Source organism: Salvelinus alpinus, chromosome 4 (genome assembly GCF_045679555.1).
Source record: "Salvelinus alpinus chromosome 4, SLU_Salpinus.1, whole genome shotgun sequence".
Classification (NCBI taxonomy): Eukaryota; Metazoa; Chordata; class Actinopteri; order Salmoniformes; family Salmonidae; genus Salvelinus; species Salvelinus alpinus.
The window spans coordinates 4,783,377-4,800,159 of NC_092089.1; the positions used below are offsets into that span (position 1 = coordinate 4,783,377).

Sequence of the window (16,783 nt, forward strand, 5' to 3'; positions counted from 1 at the left end):
GCCAGTCAGTCAGGAGACAACCCTCCCTGTTGTATCTGAGGGTCAGTCAGTCAGGAGACAACCCTCCCTGTTGTATCTGAGGGTCAGTCAGTCAGGAGACAACCCTCCCTGTTGTATCTGAGGGTCAGTCAGTCAGGAGACAACCCTCCCTGTTGTATCTGAGGGTCAGTCAGTCAGGAGACAACCCTCCCTGTTGTATCTGAGGGTCAGTCAGTCAGGAGACAACCCTCCCTGTTGTATCTGAGGGCCAGTCAGTCAGGAGACAACCCTCCCTGTTGTATCTGAGGGCCAGTTAGTCAGGAGACAACCCTCCCTGTTGTATCTGAGAGTCAGTCAGTCAGTCAGGAGACAACCCTCCCTGTTGTATCTGAGGGCCAGTCAGTCAGGAGACAACCCTCCCTGTTGTATCTGAGGGTCAGTCAGTCAGGAGACAACCCTCCCTGTTGTATCTGAGGGCCAGTCAGTCAGGAGACAACCCTCCCTGTTGTATCTGAGGGCCAGTCAGTCAGGAGACAACCCTCCCTGTTGTATCTGAGGGTCAGTCAGTCAGGAGACAACCCTCCCTGTTGTATCTGAGGGTCAGTCAGTAAATATTTAACCAGCGGTAACAGGTTTGGGAAATGACTCTCTGGGTGTTCTAAAGGTCCAGTAATCCACTGTGTGGTTTTGAACGTTAGCCAGTGAGTCAATGTCTGTGGGCCACTGTCAACAAATTCACTTCCTATTCAGATCTACATGTTCTCTCTGTCAGGACTCCAGTCCCTCACATCATTCTTTCACAGGGAAGAAGGCTCTTTTGACTTCTCAAGTGTTTCTGGAGAGCTATGGAGAGAAATCAAGAGCTCTTCTAGAGAACTTAAGAGCTCTATGGAGAGAACTTAACTGTCTGAGTCCCAGTAGATCTGTTGTGACTGAGTCTCAGGGCATTTGAGATCACATGATGGGACGTGAGGTCTGGGGGGGAGGTGGACGGGAGGTCTGGGGAGGGAAGGTGGACGGGAGGTCTGGGGGGGGGGGTGGACGGGAGGTCTGGGGGGGAGGTGGACGGGAGGTGGATGGGATGAGCTCTCAGCTTGTCGAAGGGTGGTGATGCTAGATCGTATCTTCCTGCAGTTGTATGGTGAAAGGTAATCATCCTCTGAGGCACGCTTCATTATGAGTTGCTGTTCCTGCGTCACGCGCCCATGTTTTAGAAAACATATTTTCCTGTGTTTATTTAAGCGGCAGATTACGACTGGATTCCAGTAACATACACGCAGCAGAGCGGTCTGGAGAGTAAAGGCAGGAGGAAGGAGTTTCTCCTCACCGGTGTAGAGAACCTACTGTGCACCTACTGTGCTCAGAGACTTAGTAACTTAGTTGTAGTCACCATCCGGTTACCTAGAAGTACAAACATAGTTGTGTTTTCGGGTTATTACATGAATTTATATCCGGAAGTTTTCTAAACTACCCAAAATGCACTTTTTCCTCAACGTCATATGGAGGATCTAGTCCGTGCTACAGAGTTCGTATGCTAGCTCGGTAGTTAGCTCACGCTGGCTAACTAATTACGTTCCAGACCAAGTGTTGGCGGTGGTGAGCTACAGTTCTACCATTCACAGGAAGTGGGATGTTAACCAGGAACAGGTATGCAGCAGGCTCTTCACCTACCTTGTGGCTGTGGTATCTAGTGGGAACCCTTTAACTTCTTTGGGACAGGGAGGCAGTATTGAGTAGCTTGAATAAAAAAGTGCCCAGAGTAAACTGCCTGCTACTCTGTCCTAAATGCTAGAATATGCATATTATTAGTAGATTTGGATAGAAAACACTCTGAAGTTTCTTAAACTGTTTGAAGGATGTCTGTGAATATAACAGAACTCATAAGGCAGGCAAAAACCTGAGAAAAAATCCAACCAGGAAGTGGGAAATCTGAGGTTTTTAGTTTTTCAACTCTTTGCCTATCCAAGATACAGTGGAAATGGGGTCATATTGCACTTCCTAAGGCTTCCACTAGATGTCAACAGTCTTTAGAACCTTGTTTGATGCTTCTACTATTAAGGAGGGGGGAATGAGAGGGGATTGAGTCAGAGGTCTGGCAGAGTGCCACGAGCTGGTCATGCACATTCACATGAGAGGTAGCTTGCGTTCCATTGCATTTCTGAAGACAAAGGAATTCTCCGGTTGGAACATTATTGAAGATTTATGATAAAAACATCCTGAAGATTGATTCTATACTTATTTTGACATGTTTCTACTGTGACTTTCCGTCTGAACTTTCGCCTGGACCTGCCAGCGCGTCGTGAGTTTGGATTGTGTACTGAACGCGCAAACAAAAGGAGGTATTTGGACATAAATAATGGACTTTATCGAACAAACTAAACATTTATTGTGGAACTGGGATTGCTGGGAGTGCATTCTGATGAAAATCATCAAAGGTAAGTGAATATTTATAATGCTATTTCTGACTTTGTTGACTCCACAACATGGCGGATATCTTTTTGGCTTGTTTGGGCTCTGAGCGCTGTACTCAGATTATAGCATGGTGTGCTTTCGTCGTAAAGCCTTTTTGAAATCTGACACGTTGGCTGGATTCACAACAAGTGTAGCTTTAATTTGGTGTATTGCATGTGTGATTTCATGAAAGTTAAATTTTTATAGTAATTTATTTGAATTTGGAGCTCTGCATTTCCACTGGATTTTGATTACCTTGTGGCTGTGGTATCTAGTGGGAACCCTTTAACACAGAAGGCTCTTCACCTACCTTGTGGCTGTGGTATCTATTGGGAACCCTTCAACACAGCAGGTTCTGGTGCCTAATTGCCGTGGGCTCCAAACGAAAGGTAAAAATCCTACCTGCTGTAATTGTGTAGCTGAGAGAGAGAAGACTGGAGCAGAATGGGTTGGACCACAGGACTAGAGCTGAGAGAGAAGACTGGAGCAGAATGGGTTGGACCACAGGACTAGAGCTGAGAGAGAGGAGACTGGGTTGGACCACAGGACTAGAGCTGAGAGAGAGAAGACTGGGTTGGACCACAGGACTAGAGCTGAGAGAGAAGACTGGAGCAGAATGGGTTGGACCACAGGACTAGAGCTGAGAGAGAGGAGACTGGGTTGGACCACAGGACTAGAGCTGAGAGAGAAGACTGGAGCAGAATGGGTTGGACCACAGGACTAGAGCTGAGAGAGAGGAGACTGGGTTGGACCACAGGACTAGAGCTGAGAGAGAGAAGACTGGAGCAGAATGGGTTGGACCACAGTACTAGAGCTGAGAGAGAGGAGACTGGGTTGGACCACAGGACTAGAGCTGAGAGAGAGAAGACTGGAGCAGAATGGGTTGGACCACAGGACTAGAGCTGAGAGAGAGGAGACTGGGTTGGACCACAGGACTAGAGCTGAGAGAGAAGACTGGAGCAGAATGGGTTGGACCACAGGACTAGAGCTGAGAGAGAGGAGACTGGGTTGGACCACAGGACTAGAGCTGAGAGAGAGAAGACTGGAGCAGAATGGGTTGGACCACAGGACTAGAGCTGAGAGAGAGAAGACTGCTTGGCGTTCTCCGAAGAGACCAAATCCCTCATATCCCTCCCTCTCTCCTTTCACCTCTCTCTCTCCCTCCGTAACTCTCTCTCTCCCTCCGTAACTCTCTCTCTCCCTCTAACTCTCTCTCTCCCTCCGTAACTCTCTCCCTCCCCTCTCTCTCTCCCCTCTCTCTCTCCCCTCTCTCTCACCCCTCTCTCTCACCCCTCCTCTCTCTCTCTCCTTAGCTCTCTCTCAGGCACCTTTTCTCAGGCCTGTGCTCAGCTGGTTCTAGTTTATCGTCTTAATAAAGCTGTGTTAATAAAGCTCTCTCCCTCCGTAACTCTCTCTCTCTCCCTCCGTAACTCTCTCTCTCTCCCTCCGTAACTCTCTCTCTCTCCCTCCGTAACTCTCTCTCCTCTCTCTCTCTCCCCTATCTCTCTCCTTACTTCTCTATCTTACCTCTCTCTCTCACCCCTCTCTCCTTACCTCTCTCTCACCCCTCCTCTCTCTCTCTCCTTAGCTCTCTCTCTGGCACCTTTTCTCCGGCCTGTGCTCAGCTGGTTCTAGTTTATCGTCTTAATAAAGCTATGTTAATAAAGCTCTCTCCCTCCGTAACTCTCTCTCTCCCTCCGTAACTCTCTCTCTCTCCCTCTCTCCTTACCTCTCGCTCTCCTTACCTCTCTCTCTCCTTACCTCTCTCTCTCCTTACCTCTCTCACCCCTCCTCTCTCTCTCTCTCTGGCACCTTTTCTCAGGCCTGTGCTCAGCTGGTTCTAGTTTATCGTCTTAATAAAGCTGTGTGAGGAGTTTGAATAAGCTCTTCTCTCTGCTGACTTCAGTTGTTGTCCAGATGAGTTGAGTGTTTCATTCTGCGAGGCTACTGAAACCCCCTGTCTGGAGACGGGCCAGCTAGTTGACCTGTCCCCAAACCCCCCCATCAGAATAACACAACTCTTACATCTGCTCCTGGTGATGAACACGTACCAGTACAGCTGTCAGGACAATCTGACTGAAATGCAATATCCTCTATTCTCCCTCCTTTTGGAAAGCACTGTCCCGTCTCACTCGTCGTTTAGGAGAAACCTCTTGTGCTATTTCACCGTAGTAGTTAGGGTTCAGAGCAGCCCTAAAGGAGGAACAGTGGTCTTTTGAAGTGGGTTCGGAAGTAATATCCTGGAGGAAGAGCTCAGGGCTCTTCTTGTCAGAAGGCTGTTTTGTGGAGGACTACAGGGTAATTCCACAGTAAAGGACTCTAGGGTAATTCCACGGTAAAGGAATCGCTCTGAGGATCAGACGTGTCACTTAAAGCTGCAATGTGTCACTTTTTGGGCGACCTGACCAAATTCACATAGAAATGTGTGTTATAGATCTGTCATTCTCATTGAAAGCAAGTCTCTAAGAAGCCGTAGATCTGTTTTATGTGCGCTATTTCTATACTTCCTGTTCTTAAGTACATGTTTTGCGTCATTTACTTTCGGTTTTGTACACCAGCTGAGAATACAATATGGTTATGGAAAATGTATTTCACACATGGGGACAAAGATCGTACTTTTTGGAGAAATGTCCTCTGGTCTGATGAAACAAAAATGACCATTGTTATGTTTGGAGGAAAAAGGGGGAGGCTTGCAAGCCGAAGAACACCATCCCAACCGTGAAGCACGGAGGTGGCAGCATCATGTTGTGGGGGTGCTTTGCTGCAGGAGGGACTGGTGCACTTCACAAAATAGATGGCATCAAGAGGTAGGTTGGGGACAGGTGGGTCAGGGGTCTAGTTATGTGGATATATTGAAGCAACATCTCAAGACATCAGTCAGGAAGTTAAAGCTTGGTCGCAAATAGGTCTTTCAAATGGACAATGACCCCAAGCATACTTCCAAAGTTGTGGCAAAATGGCTTAAGGACAACAAAGTGAAGGTATTGGAGTGGCCATCACAAAGCCCTGAACTCAATCCTATAGAAAATGTGTGGGCAGAACTGAAAAAGCGTGTGCGAGCAAGGAGGCCTACAAACCTGACTCAGTTACACCAGCTCAGTCAGGAGGAATGTGCCAAAATTCACCCAAATATTGTAGGACGCTTGTGGAAGGCTACCCGAAACGTTTGACCCAAGTTAAACAATTTAAAGGCAATGCTACCAAATGAGTGTATGTAAACTTCTGATCCACTGGGAATGTGATGGAAGAAATAAAAGCTGAAATAAATAATTCTCTACTATTATTCTTACATTTCACATTCTTAAAATAAAGTGGTGATCCTAACTGACCTTAGACAGGGAATTTTTACTAGGATTTAATGTCAGGAATTGTGAACTTAGTTAAAATGTATTTGGCTAAGGTGTATGTAGTGTGTGGGGATATTACACTGGAGCTTAGAGAGAGGGTAGTGGGACATTACGCCGGACGGCGGTGTGGGACATTACGCCGGGCGGCGGTGTGGGACATTACGCCGGGCGGCGGTGTGGGACATTACGCCGGGCGGCAGTTGAATACTTGTTAACAGTTTGTTCCTTCTCTTTTCTCCTCAGGCTGACAGAACAAGGAGCCCCTCTGAGTTCCTCTGAGCCCCCAAGACCCAGGAAAGGACTGAGGAGAACCACCATGGCGTAAACCCTGTCCCCCCCCCACTAGACCCCTGACCCACCTGTCCCCAACCCCACCCCCAGTCTCTCCCTCTCTCTCCCCCGGCCTCCCTAACCCTGTCCATGTGAGGGGTTGGGCAGCCCCCCCCCCCCTGAATCGCTCTGGAGACATGATGAACCTCCAGAAGCATCAAACCATGGGCTCTGACCGGGACCTTCAGTCCTCCTCCTCAGTCAGCCTGCCCTCCGTCAAGAAGGCCCCCAAGAAGAGACGTCTGTCCATGGGGAACCTGTTCAGACGGCGCCGGGACCCCAAGAGGAAGCCCAAGGAGCTCCGAGGAGGAGGAGGAGGAGGAGGAGATGGCATCGCCAGCGTAGACAGCATCCACTCAGACCTCATGCTAAACGATAAGAACTCTGCCTCCTCAGTGGCAGGAGCTGCCTGCACCTCTTCCCTAGGGGCGTCCTCCTCCTCCTCCTCCTCTTCCTCCCGGGGTGGAGAGCTGCTGGAGTGCCCTCTGTGCCTTCTACGTCACTCTAGGGCCAGTTTCCCAGACATCATGACCTGCCACCACCGCTCCTGTGCTGTTTGCCTACGCCAGTACTTACGGATAGAGATCAGCGAGTCGCGGGTCAACATCAGCTGTCCAGAGTGCTCCGAGAGGTTCAACCCCCACGACATCCGCATCATCCTGGGGGACCAGCCCCTCATGGAGAAGTACGAGGAGTTCATGTTGAGACGATGGCTGGTGGCCGACCCTGACTGCCGCTGGTGCCCCGCCCCAGACTGCGGGTAAGATCCTCAGCTCAGACACACACAGGGCAGACTGCAGGTAAGACCCTCAGCTCAGACACAGGGCAGACTGCAGGTAAGACCCTCAGCTCAGACACACAGGGCAGACTGCAGGTAAGACCCTCAGCTCAGACACACAGGGCAGACTGCGGGTAAGACCCTCAGCTCAGACACAGACAGGGCAGACTGCGGGTAAGACCCTCAGCTCAGACACAGGGCAGACTGCAGGTAAGACCCTCAGCTCAGACACACAGGGCAGACTGCAGGTAAGACCCTCAGCTCAGACACACAGGGCAGACTGCGGGTAAGACCCTCAGCTCAGACACACAGGGCAGACTGCAGGTAAGACCCTCAGCTCAGACACACAGGGCAGACTGCGGGTAAGACCCTCAGCTCAGACGCACAGGGCAGGCTGCGGGTAAGAAACTCAGCTCAGACACACAGGGCAGACTGCGGGTAAGACCCTCAGCTCAGACACACAGGGCAGACTGCGGGTAAGACCCTCAGCTCAGACACACACAGGGCAGACTGCGGGTAAGACCCTCAGCTCAGACACACACAGGGCAGACTGCGGGTAAGACCCTCAGCTCAGACACACACAGGGCAGACTGCGGGTAAGACCCTCAGCTCAGACACACACAGGGCAGACTGCAGGTAAGACCCTCAGCTCAGACACACACAGGGCAGACTGCAGGTAAGACCCTCAGCTCAGACACACACAGGGCAGACTGCGGGTAAGACCCTCAGACACACAGGGCAGACTGCAGGTAAGAACCTCAGACACACACAGGGCAGACTGCGGGTAAGATCCTCAGCTCAGACACACACAGGGCAGACTGCAGGTAAGACCCTCAGCTCAGACACACACAGGGCAGACTGCAGGTAAGACCCTCAGCTCAGACACACACAGGGCAGACTGCAGGTAAGACCCTCAGCTCAGACACACACAGGGCAGACTGCAGGTAAGACCTTCAGCTCAGACACACACAGGGCAGACTGCAGGTAAGACCCTCAGCTCAGACACACAGGGCAGACTGCGGGTAAGACCCTCAGCTCAGACACACACAGGGCAGACTGCAGGTAAGACCCTCAGCTCAGACACAGGGCAGACTGCAGGTAAGACCCTCAGACACACAGGGCAGACTGCAGGTAAGAAACTCAGATTTTTTACCAGCCAAAATATTTGTTCGCCCATAATTACATCAACAACAAAAAAAAATGTACAAAAAAAAACAAATGTATTAGTAAGAAGTAATGTGGTATATTACTCAATTTAATTACTTTTTTTGTCTTTTAATAAAAATATCAGAGACAATGTTTAGCTGCCCAGAGGTAACGGGACCGCTCGAGGTCGAGGCCTGTCACGTGTGTGTGTGTGTGTGTGTGTGTGTGTGTGTGTGTGTGTGTGTGTGTGTGTGTGTGAGAGAGAGATTAGGGAACTGACTGAGGCGTTGCGTTCACAATCAGTTGAAGCAGCAGACTCAAACTAATGTGGAAAAACCAACCGAGCTTGTGAACAAAACAATGGAAATAGCCAAGAAACACCAGGACAAAGTCTCCCTTTGTAGACTTTCCAGTAAATTAGACCAACTTCAAGGCCTGTGTGTGCGTAGCGCCTCCAAAAAGGAATCTATCATTGCACACAGCTCCCCTGTCAGGCAGTGTTGCTGTGTGAGGTGAGGATCTAGGATCTGTATTTCTATGTGCATTTAGCATCTATGAAACAAAATGGCAGAAACACTTTGAAAACAAAAAACTGCAGCATTCTAACCTGACTCACATGTGTTCATATATCATTTTTGACTGTTTTTATTCGTAGTGCCTTGCAAATTGACCACCTGCCAACGTGGCTGGTGAAATAGACATTCTTAACTACCAATAGCTAAACTGACCTGTATTTGAAGGGGGTTTAATGTCGTGCCCTGCCTCTGATCCAGCCTGGAGCACTTCCTGACAGGCTGTTGTCTTCTTGCCAGGTGAGAACGACTGACCCCTTCTCATTGAAGCCACACGGTTCAAGGCCGAACGTGGTACTGCAGGCTAGCTCAGTGCTGCCCCCCTTCTCATTGAATAACTCCAGTTGAAGGCCGACCAGGGTACTGCAGGCTAGCTCAGTGCTGCCCCCCCCTTCTCATTGAAGCCACAGAGTTCAAGGCCAAACGTGGTACTGCAGGCATCGTTAGCAGAAAACATTATAGTGGAGGGCAAAATGTCCATCTTCATTAAAAAAATAAAAAAAAATAAACTTTATTTAACAAGGCAAGTCAGTTAAGAACATATTCTTACTTTCAATTACGGCCTAGGAACAGTGGGTTAACTGCATTGTTCAGGGGCAGAACGACAGACTTTTACCTTGTCAGCTCGGGGATTCGATCTTCCAACCTTTCGGTTACTAGTCCAACGCGCTAACCACTAGGCTACCCTGCCGCCTCCCTCTAACCACTAGGCTACCTGCCTCCCCCTCTAACCACTAGGCTACCTGCCTCCCCCTCTAACCACTAGGCTACCCTGCCTCCCCCTCTAACCACTAGGCTACCCTGCCTCCCCCTCTAACCACTAGGCTACCTGCCTCCCCCTCTAACCACTAGGCTACCCTGCCGCCTCCCTCTAACCACTAGGCTACCCTGCCTCCCCCTCTAACCACTAGGCTACCTGCCTCCCCCCTCTAACCACTAGGCTACCTGCCTCCCCCCTCTAACCACTAGGCTACCTGCCTCCCCCCTCTAACCACTAGGCTACCTACCTCCCCCCTCTAACCACTAGGCTACCCTGCCGCCCCCCTCTAACCACTAGGCTACCCTGCCGCCCCCCTCTAACCACTAGGCTACCCTGCCGCCCCATGGGTAGCTTGGTGGTTAGCGCGTTGGGCTAGTAAACGAAAGGTTGGAAGATCGAATCCCCGAGCTGACAAGGTAAAAGTCTGTCGTTCTGCCCCTGAACAATGCAGTTAACCCACTGTTCCTAGGCCGTAATTTATGGTCAATCTTTGTGTGAATAAATACACATTTCAAAGAGAATCATGGTGCCAATAACTGCTTCTAATACACTGATTGTTTTAAAATTACACACAGAAGTTCTTAAGGATAATTTAGTAGCTAGTGGCAGCCTGCAGTACCCTGGTCGGCCTTCATCTGGAGTTATTCAATGAGAGGGGGGCAGCACTGAGCTAGCCTGCAGTACCCTGGTCGGCCTTCAACTGGAGTTATTCAATGATAGGGTGCAGCACTGAGCTAGCCTGCAGTACCCTGGTCGGCCTTCAACACGAGTTATTCAGTGAGGGGGGCAGCACTGAGCTAGCCTGCAATATCACTTCCTTGACTTCAAATGCATGCAATTCAATGCTAATGGGAATTACACTGTGTCTCAGATTTTTCACTTTGAAATGTATACAAAACAATATCCATTGCTAGGCGTACATTTTTTTTAAAGGTGAAAAATCTTGACTCTCAGCATAATTCCCGCTATTGGTCTTCACATAGGAATGAATGGTCAAATCAAAGTTTATTTGTCACGTGCGCCGAATACAACAGGTGTAGATGATGTCACCTGATCGATGACTTTGTCCATTAGTATACGTATAGAGACATTGGGTTCTGTCTGAGGGTTCTCAGGGAAAGAGAGAGAGAGAGGCAGGCAGGGGACAACTGTCTGGGCTGAATTAGTGCAGCTAGATTTGTAGGAAGCTGAATGAATGAGCATCGCTAGAAACAGGAAGTGTTCAGAGGACTCAGACTCCTGCACGTTGAGCCCAGAGAGCGTTTTATCCCTTTCTGTCCTGTAGTCAAGATGGATCCCTGACTTGTTTCTCCCTCTGGTCCACCCCCACCACCCCCCCGTAGGTATGCAGTCATTGCCTTCGGCTGTGCCAGCTGTCCTAAGATCACGTGTGGGCGTGAGGGGTGTGGCACAGAGTTCTGCTACCACTGTAAACAGCTGTGGCACCCCAACCAGACGTGTGATGCCGCACGGCAGCAGAGAGCCCAGAGCCTGAGGCTACGCACCTTCAGCTCCTCGTCTCTTAGCTACAGCCAGGAGAGTGGTGCTGCAGGTAACACACACACACACAAGATAAACACACACTCCAGTTGATGTTTAGGTCTCAGAGAATGCTTTGAACCAAATATAACACTTTGAAAACGAGATGTAAATCTGTTGTTTTAAACTTCCTAAAGTTACTTGAATGACTTTAAAACCAGTAGGTTGTGTTAACCGTACGTGAGCAGTCTGCTGCTAAAGGTCTGGCGGAAAATAACCCGATGGAGACTCGCTTCATAAACAGTCTCCATGACAACCTGGAGAAGCTGCTCATAGAACATCTAAATCAAATAAACAGGAAGTTGAACAGTCTCCATGACAACCTGGAGAAGCTGCTCATAGAACATCTAAATCAAATAAACAGGAAGGTGAACAGTCTCCATGACAACCTGGAGAAGCTGCTCATAGAACATCTAAATCAAATAAACAGGAAATGTCAACATGATCAAACACAAGTTTAACCCTAAACTACCGAGAAACACGGTCAACTGAGACACATGGTTAAAACCAGAACTCACATCTTCCAAACCAGATCAAAACCCGCTACGATCCAGAACCTTATATTACCTCTCACCGAACCAGAAACCACAAAGGTCCTTGTGTGGGCCAGTTGAGAACCGGGGATCCTGCCTCTGGCTATAGAAGTAGGCAGGTTGGAATGTTCTAGATGAAGATGAGGGTGTGAGTGGTACTGTCTGGGATTTAAGGGGAGGTGGTCCCCTGTATCTGTTTAAAAACAAACGCTACGTTTCTCTCTTCCTTCATCCCCAGCCGACGACATCAAGCCGTGTCCCCGCTGCGCTGCTTACATCATCAAGATGAACGACGGCAGCTGTAACCACATGACCTGCGCCGTGTGCGGCTGTGAGTTCTGCTGGCTCTGTATGAAGGAGATCTCTGACCTGCACTACCTGAGGTGAGAGGTTAGAGGTCACCACTCAGGGACTAGTACATCACTATCTATACAGTAACCACAGTGTTCTGGGGTAGAGGGGTTAGGAGTCACCACTCAGGGACTAGTACATCACTATCTATACAGTAACCACAGTGTTCTGGGGTAGAGGGGTTAGGAGTCACCACTCAGGGACTAGTACATCACTATCTATACAGTAACCACAGTGTTCTGGGGCAGAGGGGTTAGGAGTCACCACTCAGGGACTAGTACATCACTATCTATACAGTAACCACAGTGTTCTGCCTCTGAATAGCCAGAGTTCTGCTAGGCTGTGTGCCCTAGACTGTCCTCTGGTCGGCCTGTCAGGATTGGGTTGTTATCATCTCTGTCCTCTGGTCAGCCTGTCAGGATTGGGTTGTAATCATCTCTGTCCTCTGGTCAGCCTGTCAGGATTGGGTTGTCATCATCTCTGTCCTCTGGTCAGTCTGTCAGGATTGGGTTGTAATCATCTCTGTCCTCTGGTCAGTCTGTCAGGATTGGGTTGTTATCATCTCTGTCCTCTGGTCAGCCTGTCAGGATTGGGTTGTAATCATCTCTGTCCTCTGGTCAGCCTGTCAGGATTGGGTTGTTATCATCTCTGTCCTCTGGTCAGCCTGTCAGGATTGGGTTGTAATCATCTCTGTCCTCTGGTCAGCCTGTCAGGATTGGGTTGTAATCATCTCTGTCCTCTGGTCAGCCTGTCAGGATTGGGTTGTAATCATCTCTGTCCTCTGGTCAGCCTGTCAGGATTGGGTTGTTATCATCTCTGTCCTCTGGTCAGCCTGTCAGGATTGGGTTGTAATCATCTCTGTCCTCTGGTCAGGATTGGGTTGTAATCATCTCTGTCCTCTGGTCGGCCTGTCAGGATTGGGTTGTAATCATCTCTGTCCTCTGGTCAGGATTGGGTTGTAATCATCTCTGTCCTCTGGTCAGCCTGTCAGGATTGGGTTGTAATCATCTCTGTCCTCTGGTCAGTCTGTCAGGATTGGGTTGTAATCATCTCTGTCCTCTGGTCAGTCTGTCAGGATTGGGTTGTAATCATCTCTGTCCTCTGGTCAGTCTGTCAGGATTGGGTTGTCATCATCTCTGTCCCCTGGTCAGGATTGGGTTGTAATCATCTCTGTCCTCTGGTCAGCCTGTCAGGATTGGGTTGTAATCATCTCTGTCCTCTGGTCAGCCTGTCAGGATTGGGTTGTAATCATCTCTGTTCTCTGGTCAGCCTGTCAGGATTGGGTTGTTATCATCTCTGTCCTCTGGTCAGCCTGTCAGGATTGGGTTGTAATCATCTCTGTCCTCTGGTCGGCCTGTCAGGATTGGGTTGTAATCATCTCTGTCCTCTGGTCGGCCTGTCAGGATTGGGTTGTTATCATCTCTGTCCTCTGGTCAGGATTGGGTTGTAATCATCTCTGTCCTCTGGTCAGCCTGTCAGGATTGGGTTGTAATCATCTCTGTCCTCTGGTCGGCCTGTCAGGATTGGGTTGTTATCATCTCTGTCCTCTGGTCAGCCTGTCAGGATTGGGTTGTAATCATCTCTGTCCTCTGGTCAGCCTGTCAGGATTGGGTTGTAATCATCTCTGTCCTCTGGTCGGCCTGTCAGGATTGGGTTGTTATCATCTCTGTCCTCTGGTCAGCCTGTCAGGATTGGGTTGTTATCATCTCTGTCCTCTGGTCAGCCTGTCAGGATTGGGTTGTAATCATCTCTGTCCTCTGGTCGGCCTGTCAGGATTGGGTTGTTATCATCTCTGTCCTCTGGTCAGCCTGTCAGGATTGGGTTGTTATCATCTCTGTCCTCTGGTCAGTCTGTCAGGATTGGGTTGTAATCATCTCTGTCCTCTGGTCAGCCTGTCAGGATTGGGTTGTAATCATCTCTGTCCTCTGGTCAGTCTGTCAGGATTGGGTTGTAATCATCTCTGTCCTCTGGTCAGCCTGTCAGGATTGGGTTGTAATCATCTCTGTCCTCTGGTCAGCCTGTCAGGATTGGGTTGTAATCATCTCTGTCCTCTGGTCAGGATTGGGTTGTAATCATCTCTGTCCTCTGGTCAGCCTGTCAGGATTGGGTTGTAATCATCTCTGTCCTCTGGTCGGCCTGTCAGGATTGGGTTGTAATCATCTCTGTCCTCTGGTCAGGATTGGGTTGTAATCATCTCTGTCCTCTGGTCAGCCTGTCAGGATTGGGTTGTAATCATCTCTGTCCTCTGGTCAGCCTGTCGATTGGGTTGTAATCATCTCTGTCCTCTGGTCAGGATTGGGTTGTAATCATCTCTGTCCTCTGGTCAGCCTGTCAGGATTGGGTTGTAACCATCTCTGTTCTCTGGTCAGCCTGTCAGGATTGGGTTGTAATCATCTCTGTCCTCTGGTCAGCCTGTCAGGATTGGGTTGTTATCATCTCTGTCCTCTGGTCAGGATTGGGTTGTAATCATCTCTGTCCTCTGGTCAGCCTGTCAGGATTGGGTTGTAATCATCTCTGTCCTCTGGTCAGGATTGGGTTGTTATCATCTCTGTCCTCTGGTCAGCCTGTCAGGATTGGGTTGTAATCATCTCTGTCCTCTGGTCGGCCTGTCAGGATTGGGTTGTAATCATCTCTGTCCTCTGGTCAGGATTGGGTTGTAATCATCTCTGTCCTCTGGTCAGTCTGTCAGGATTGGGTTGTAATCATCTCTGTCCTCTGGTCAGCCTGTCAGGATTGGGTTGTAATCATCTCTGTCCTCTGGTCAGGATTGGGTTGTAATCATCTCTGTCCTCTGGTCAGCCTGTCAGGATTGGGTTGTAATCATCTCTGTCCTCTGGTCAGGATTGGGTTGTTATCATCTCTGTCCTCTGGTCAGCCTGTCAGGATTGGGTTGTAATCATCTCTGTCCTCTGGTCGGCCTGTCAGGATTGGGTTGTAATCATCTCTGTCCTCTGGTCAGGATTGGGTTGTAATCATCTCTGTCCTCTGGTCGGCCTGTCAGGATTGGGTTGTAATCATCTCTGTCCTCTGGTCAGCCTGTCAGGATTGGGTTGTAATCATCTCTGTCCTCTGGTCAGCCTGTCAGGATTGGGTTGTAATCATCTCTGTCCTCTGGTCAGCCTGTCAGGATTGGGTTGTAATCATCTCTGTCCTCTGGTCAGCCTGTCAGGATTGGGTTGTAATCATCTCTGTCCTCTGGTCAGCCTGTCAGGATTGGGTTGTAATCATCTCTGTCCTCTGGTCAGGATTGGGTTGTTATCATCTCTGTCCTCTGGTCAGCCTGTCAGGATTGGGTTGTAATCATCTCTGTCCTCTGGTCAGGATTGGGTTGTTATCATCTCTGTCCTCTGGTCGGCCTGTCAGGATTGGGTTGTAATCATCTCTGTCCTCTGGTCGGCCTGTCAGGATTGGGTTGTTATCATCTCTGTCCTCTGGTCAGTCTGTCAGGATTGGGTTGTAATCATCTCTGTCCTCTGGTCAGCCTGTCAGGATTGGGTTGTAATCATCTCTGTCCTCTGGTCAGTCTGTCAGGATTGGGTTGTAATCATCTCTGTCCTCTGGTCAGCCTGTCAGGATTGGGTTGTAATCATCTCTGTCCCCTGGTCAGCCTGTCAGGATTGGGTTGTAATCATCTCTGTCCTCTGGTCGGCCTGTCAGGATTGGGTTGTAATCATCTCTGTCCTCTGGTCAGTCTGTCAGGATTGGGTTGTAATCATCTCTGTCCTCTGGTCAGGATTGGGTTGTAATCATCTCTGTCCTCTGGTCAGCCTGTCAGGATTGGGTTGTAATCATCTCTGTCCTCTGGTCAGCCTGTCAGGATTGGGTTGTAATCATCTCTGTCCTCTGGTCAGCCTGTCAGGATTGGGTTGTAATCATCTCTGTCCTCTGGTCAGCCTGTCAGGATTGGGTTGTAATCATCTCTGTCCTCTGGTCAGCCTGTCAGGATTGGGTTGTAATCATCTCTGTCCTCTGGTCAGCCTGTCAGGATTGGGTTGTAATCATCTCTGTCCTCTGGTCAGCCTGTCAGGATTGGGTTGTAATCATCTCTGTCCTCTGGTCAGTCTGTCAGGATTGGGTTGTAATCATCTCTGTCCTCTGGTCAGCCTGTCAGGATTGGGTTGTAATCATCTCTGTCCTCTGGTCAGCCTGTCAGGATTGGGTTGTAATCATCTCTGTCCTCTGGTCGGCCTGTCAGGATTGGGTTGTAATCATCTCTGTCCTCTGGTCAGCCTGTCAGGATTGGGTTGTAATCATCTCTGTCCTCTGGTCGGCCTGTCAGGATTGGGTTGTAATCATCTCTGTCCTCTGGTCAGCCTGTCAGGATTGGGTTGTAATCATCTCTGTCCTCTGGTCGCCTGTAGGATTGGGTTGTAATCATCTCTGTCCTCTGGTCAGCCTGTCAGGATTGGGTTGTAATCATCTCTGTCCTCTGGTCAGCCTGTCAGGATTGGGTTGTAATCATCTCTGTCCTCTGGTCAGTCTGTCAGGATTGGGTTGTAATCATCTCTGTCCTCTGGTCAGCCTGTCAGGATTGGGTTGTAATCATCTCTGTCCTCTGGTCAGCCTGTCAGGATTGGGTTGTAATCATCTCTGTCCTCTGGTCAGCCTGTCAGGATTGGGTTGTAATCATCTCTGTCCTCTGGTCAGCCTGTCAGGATTGGGTTGTAATCATCTCTGTCCTCTGGTCAGCCTGTCAGGATTGGGTTGTAATCATCTCTGTCCTCTGGTCAGCCTGTCAGGATTGGGTTGTAATCATCTCTGTCCTCTGGTCAGTCTGTCAGGATTGGGTTGTAATCATCTCTGTCCTCTGGTCAGCCTGTCAGGATTGGGTTGTAATCATCTCTGTCCTCTGGTCAGGATTGGGTTGTAATCATCTCTGTCCTCTGGTCGGCCTGTCAGGATTGGGTTGTAATCATCTCTGTCCTCTGGTCAGCCTGTCAGGATTGGGTTGTAATCATCTCTGTCCTCTGGTCAGCCTGTCAGGATTGGGTTGTAAT

General features: G+C 49.5%; 1 protein-coding gene across 1 annotated transcript in view; it reads left to right on the forward strand.

Annotated features, from left to right (window-relative positions):
- The window catches only part of LOC139572792 (E3 ubiquitin-protein ligase RNF19A-like), a 59,542-nt gene that overhangs the window by 22,818 nt on the left and 19,941 nt on the right, over positions 1 to 16,783 (forward strand). Inside the window, exons 2-4 of the mRNA XM_071395563.1 lie at positions 6,021 to 6,867; positions 10,707 to 10,915; positions 11,674 to 11,818. Coding sequence (XP_071251664.1) covers positions 6,245 to 6,867; positions 10,707 to 10,915; positions 11,674 to 11,818 — 977 coding nt within the window. The 5' untranslated portion in view covers positions 6,021 to 6,244. The remainder of the gene's footprint in view (positions 1 to 6,020; positions 6,868 to 10,706; positions 10,916 to 11,673; positions 11,819 to 16,783) is intronic.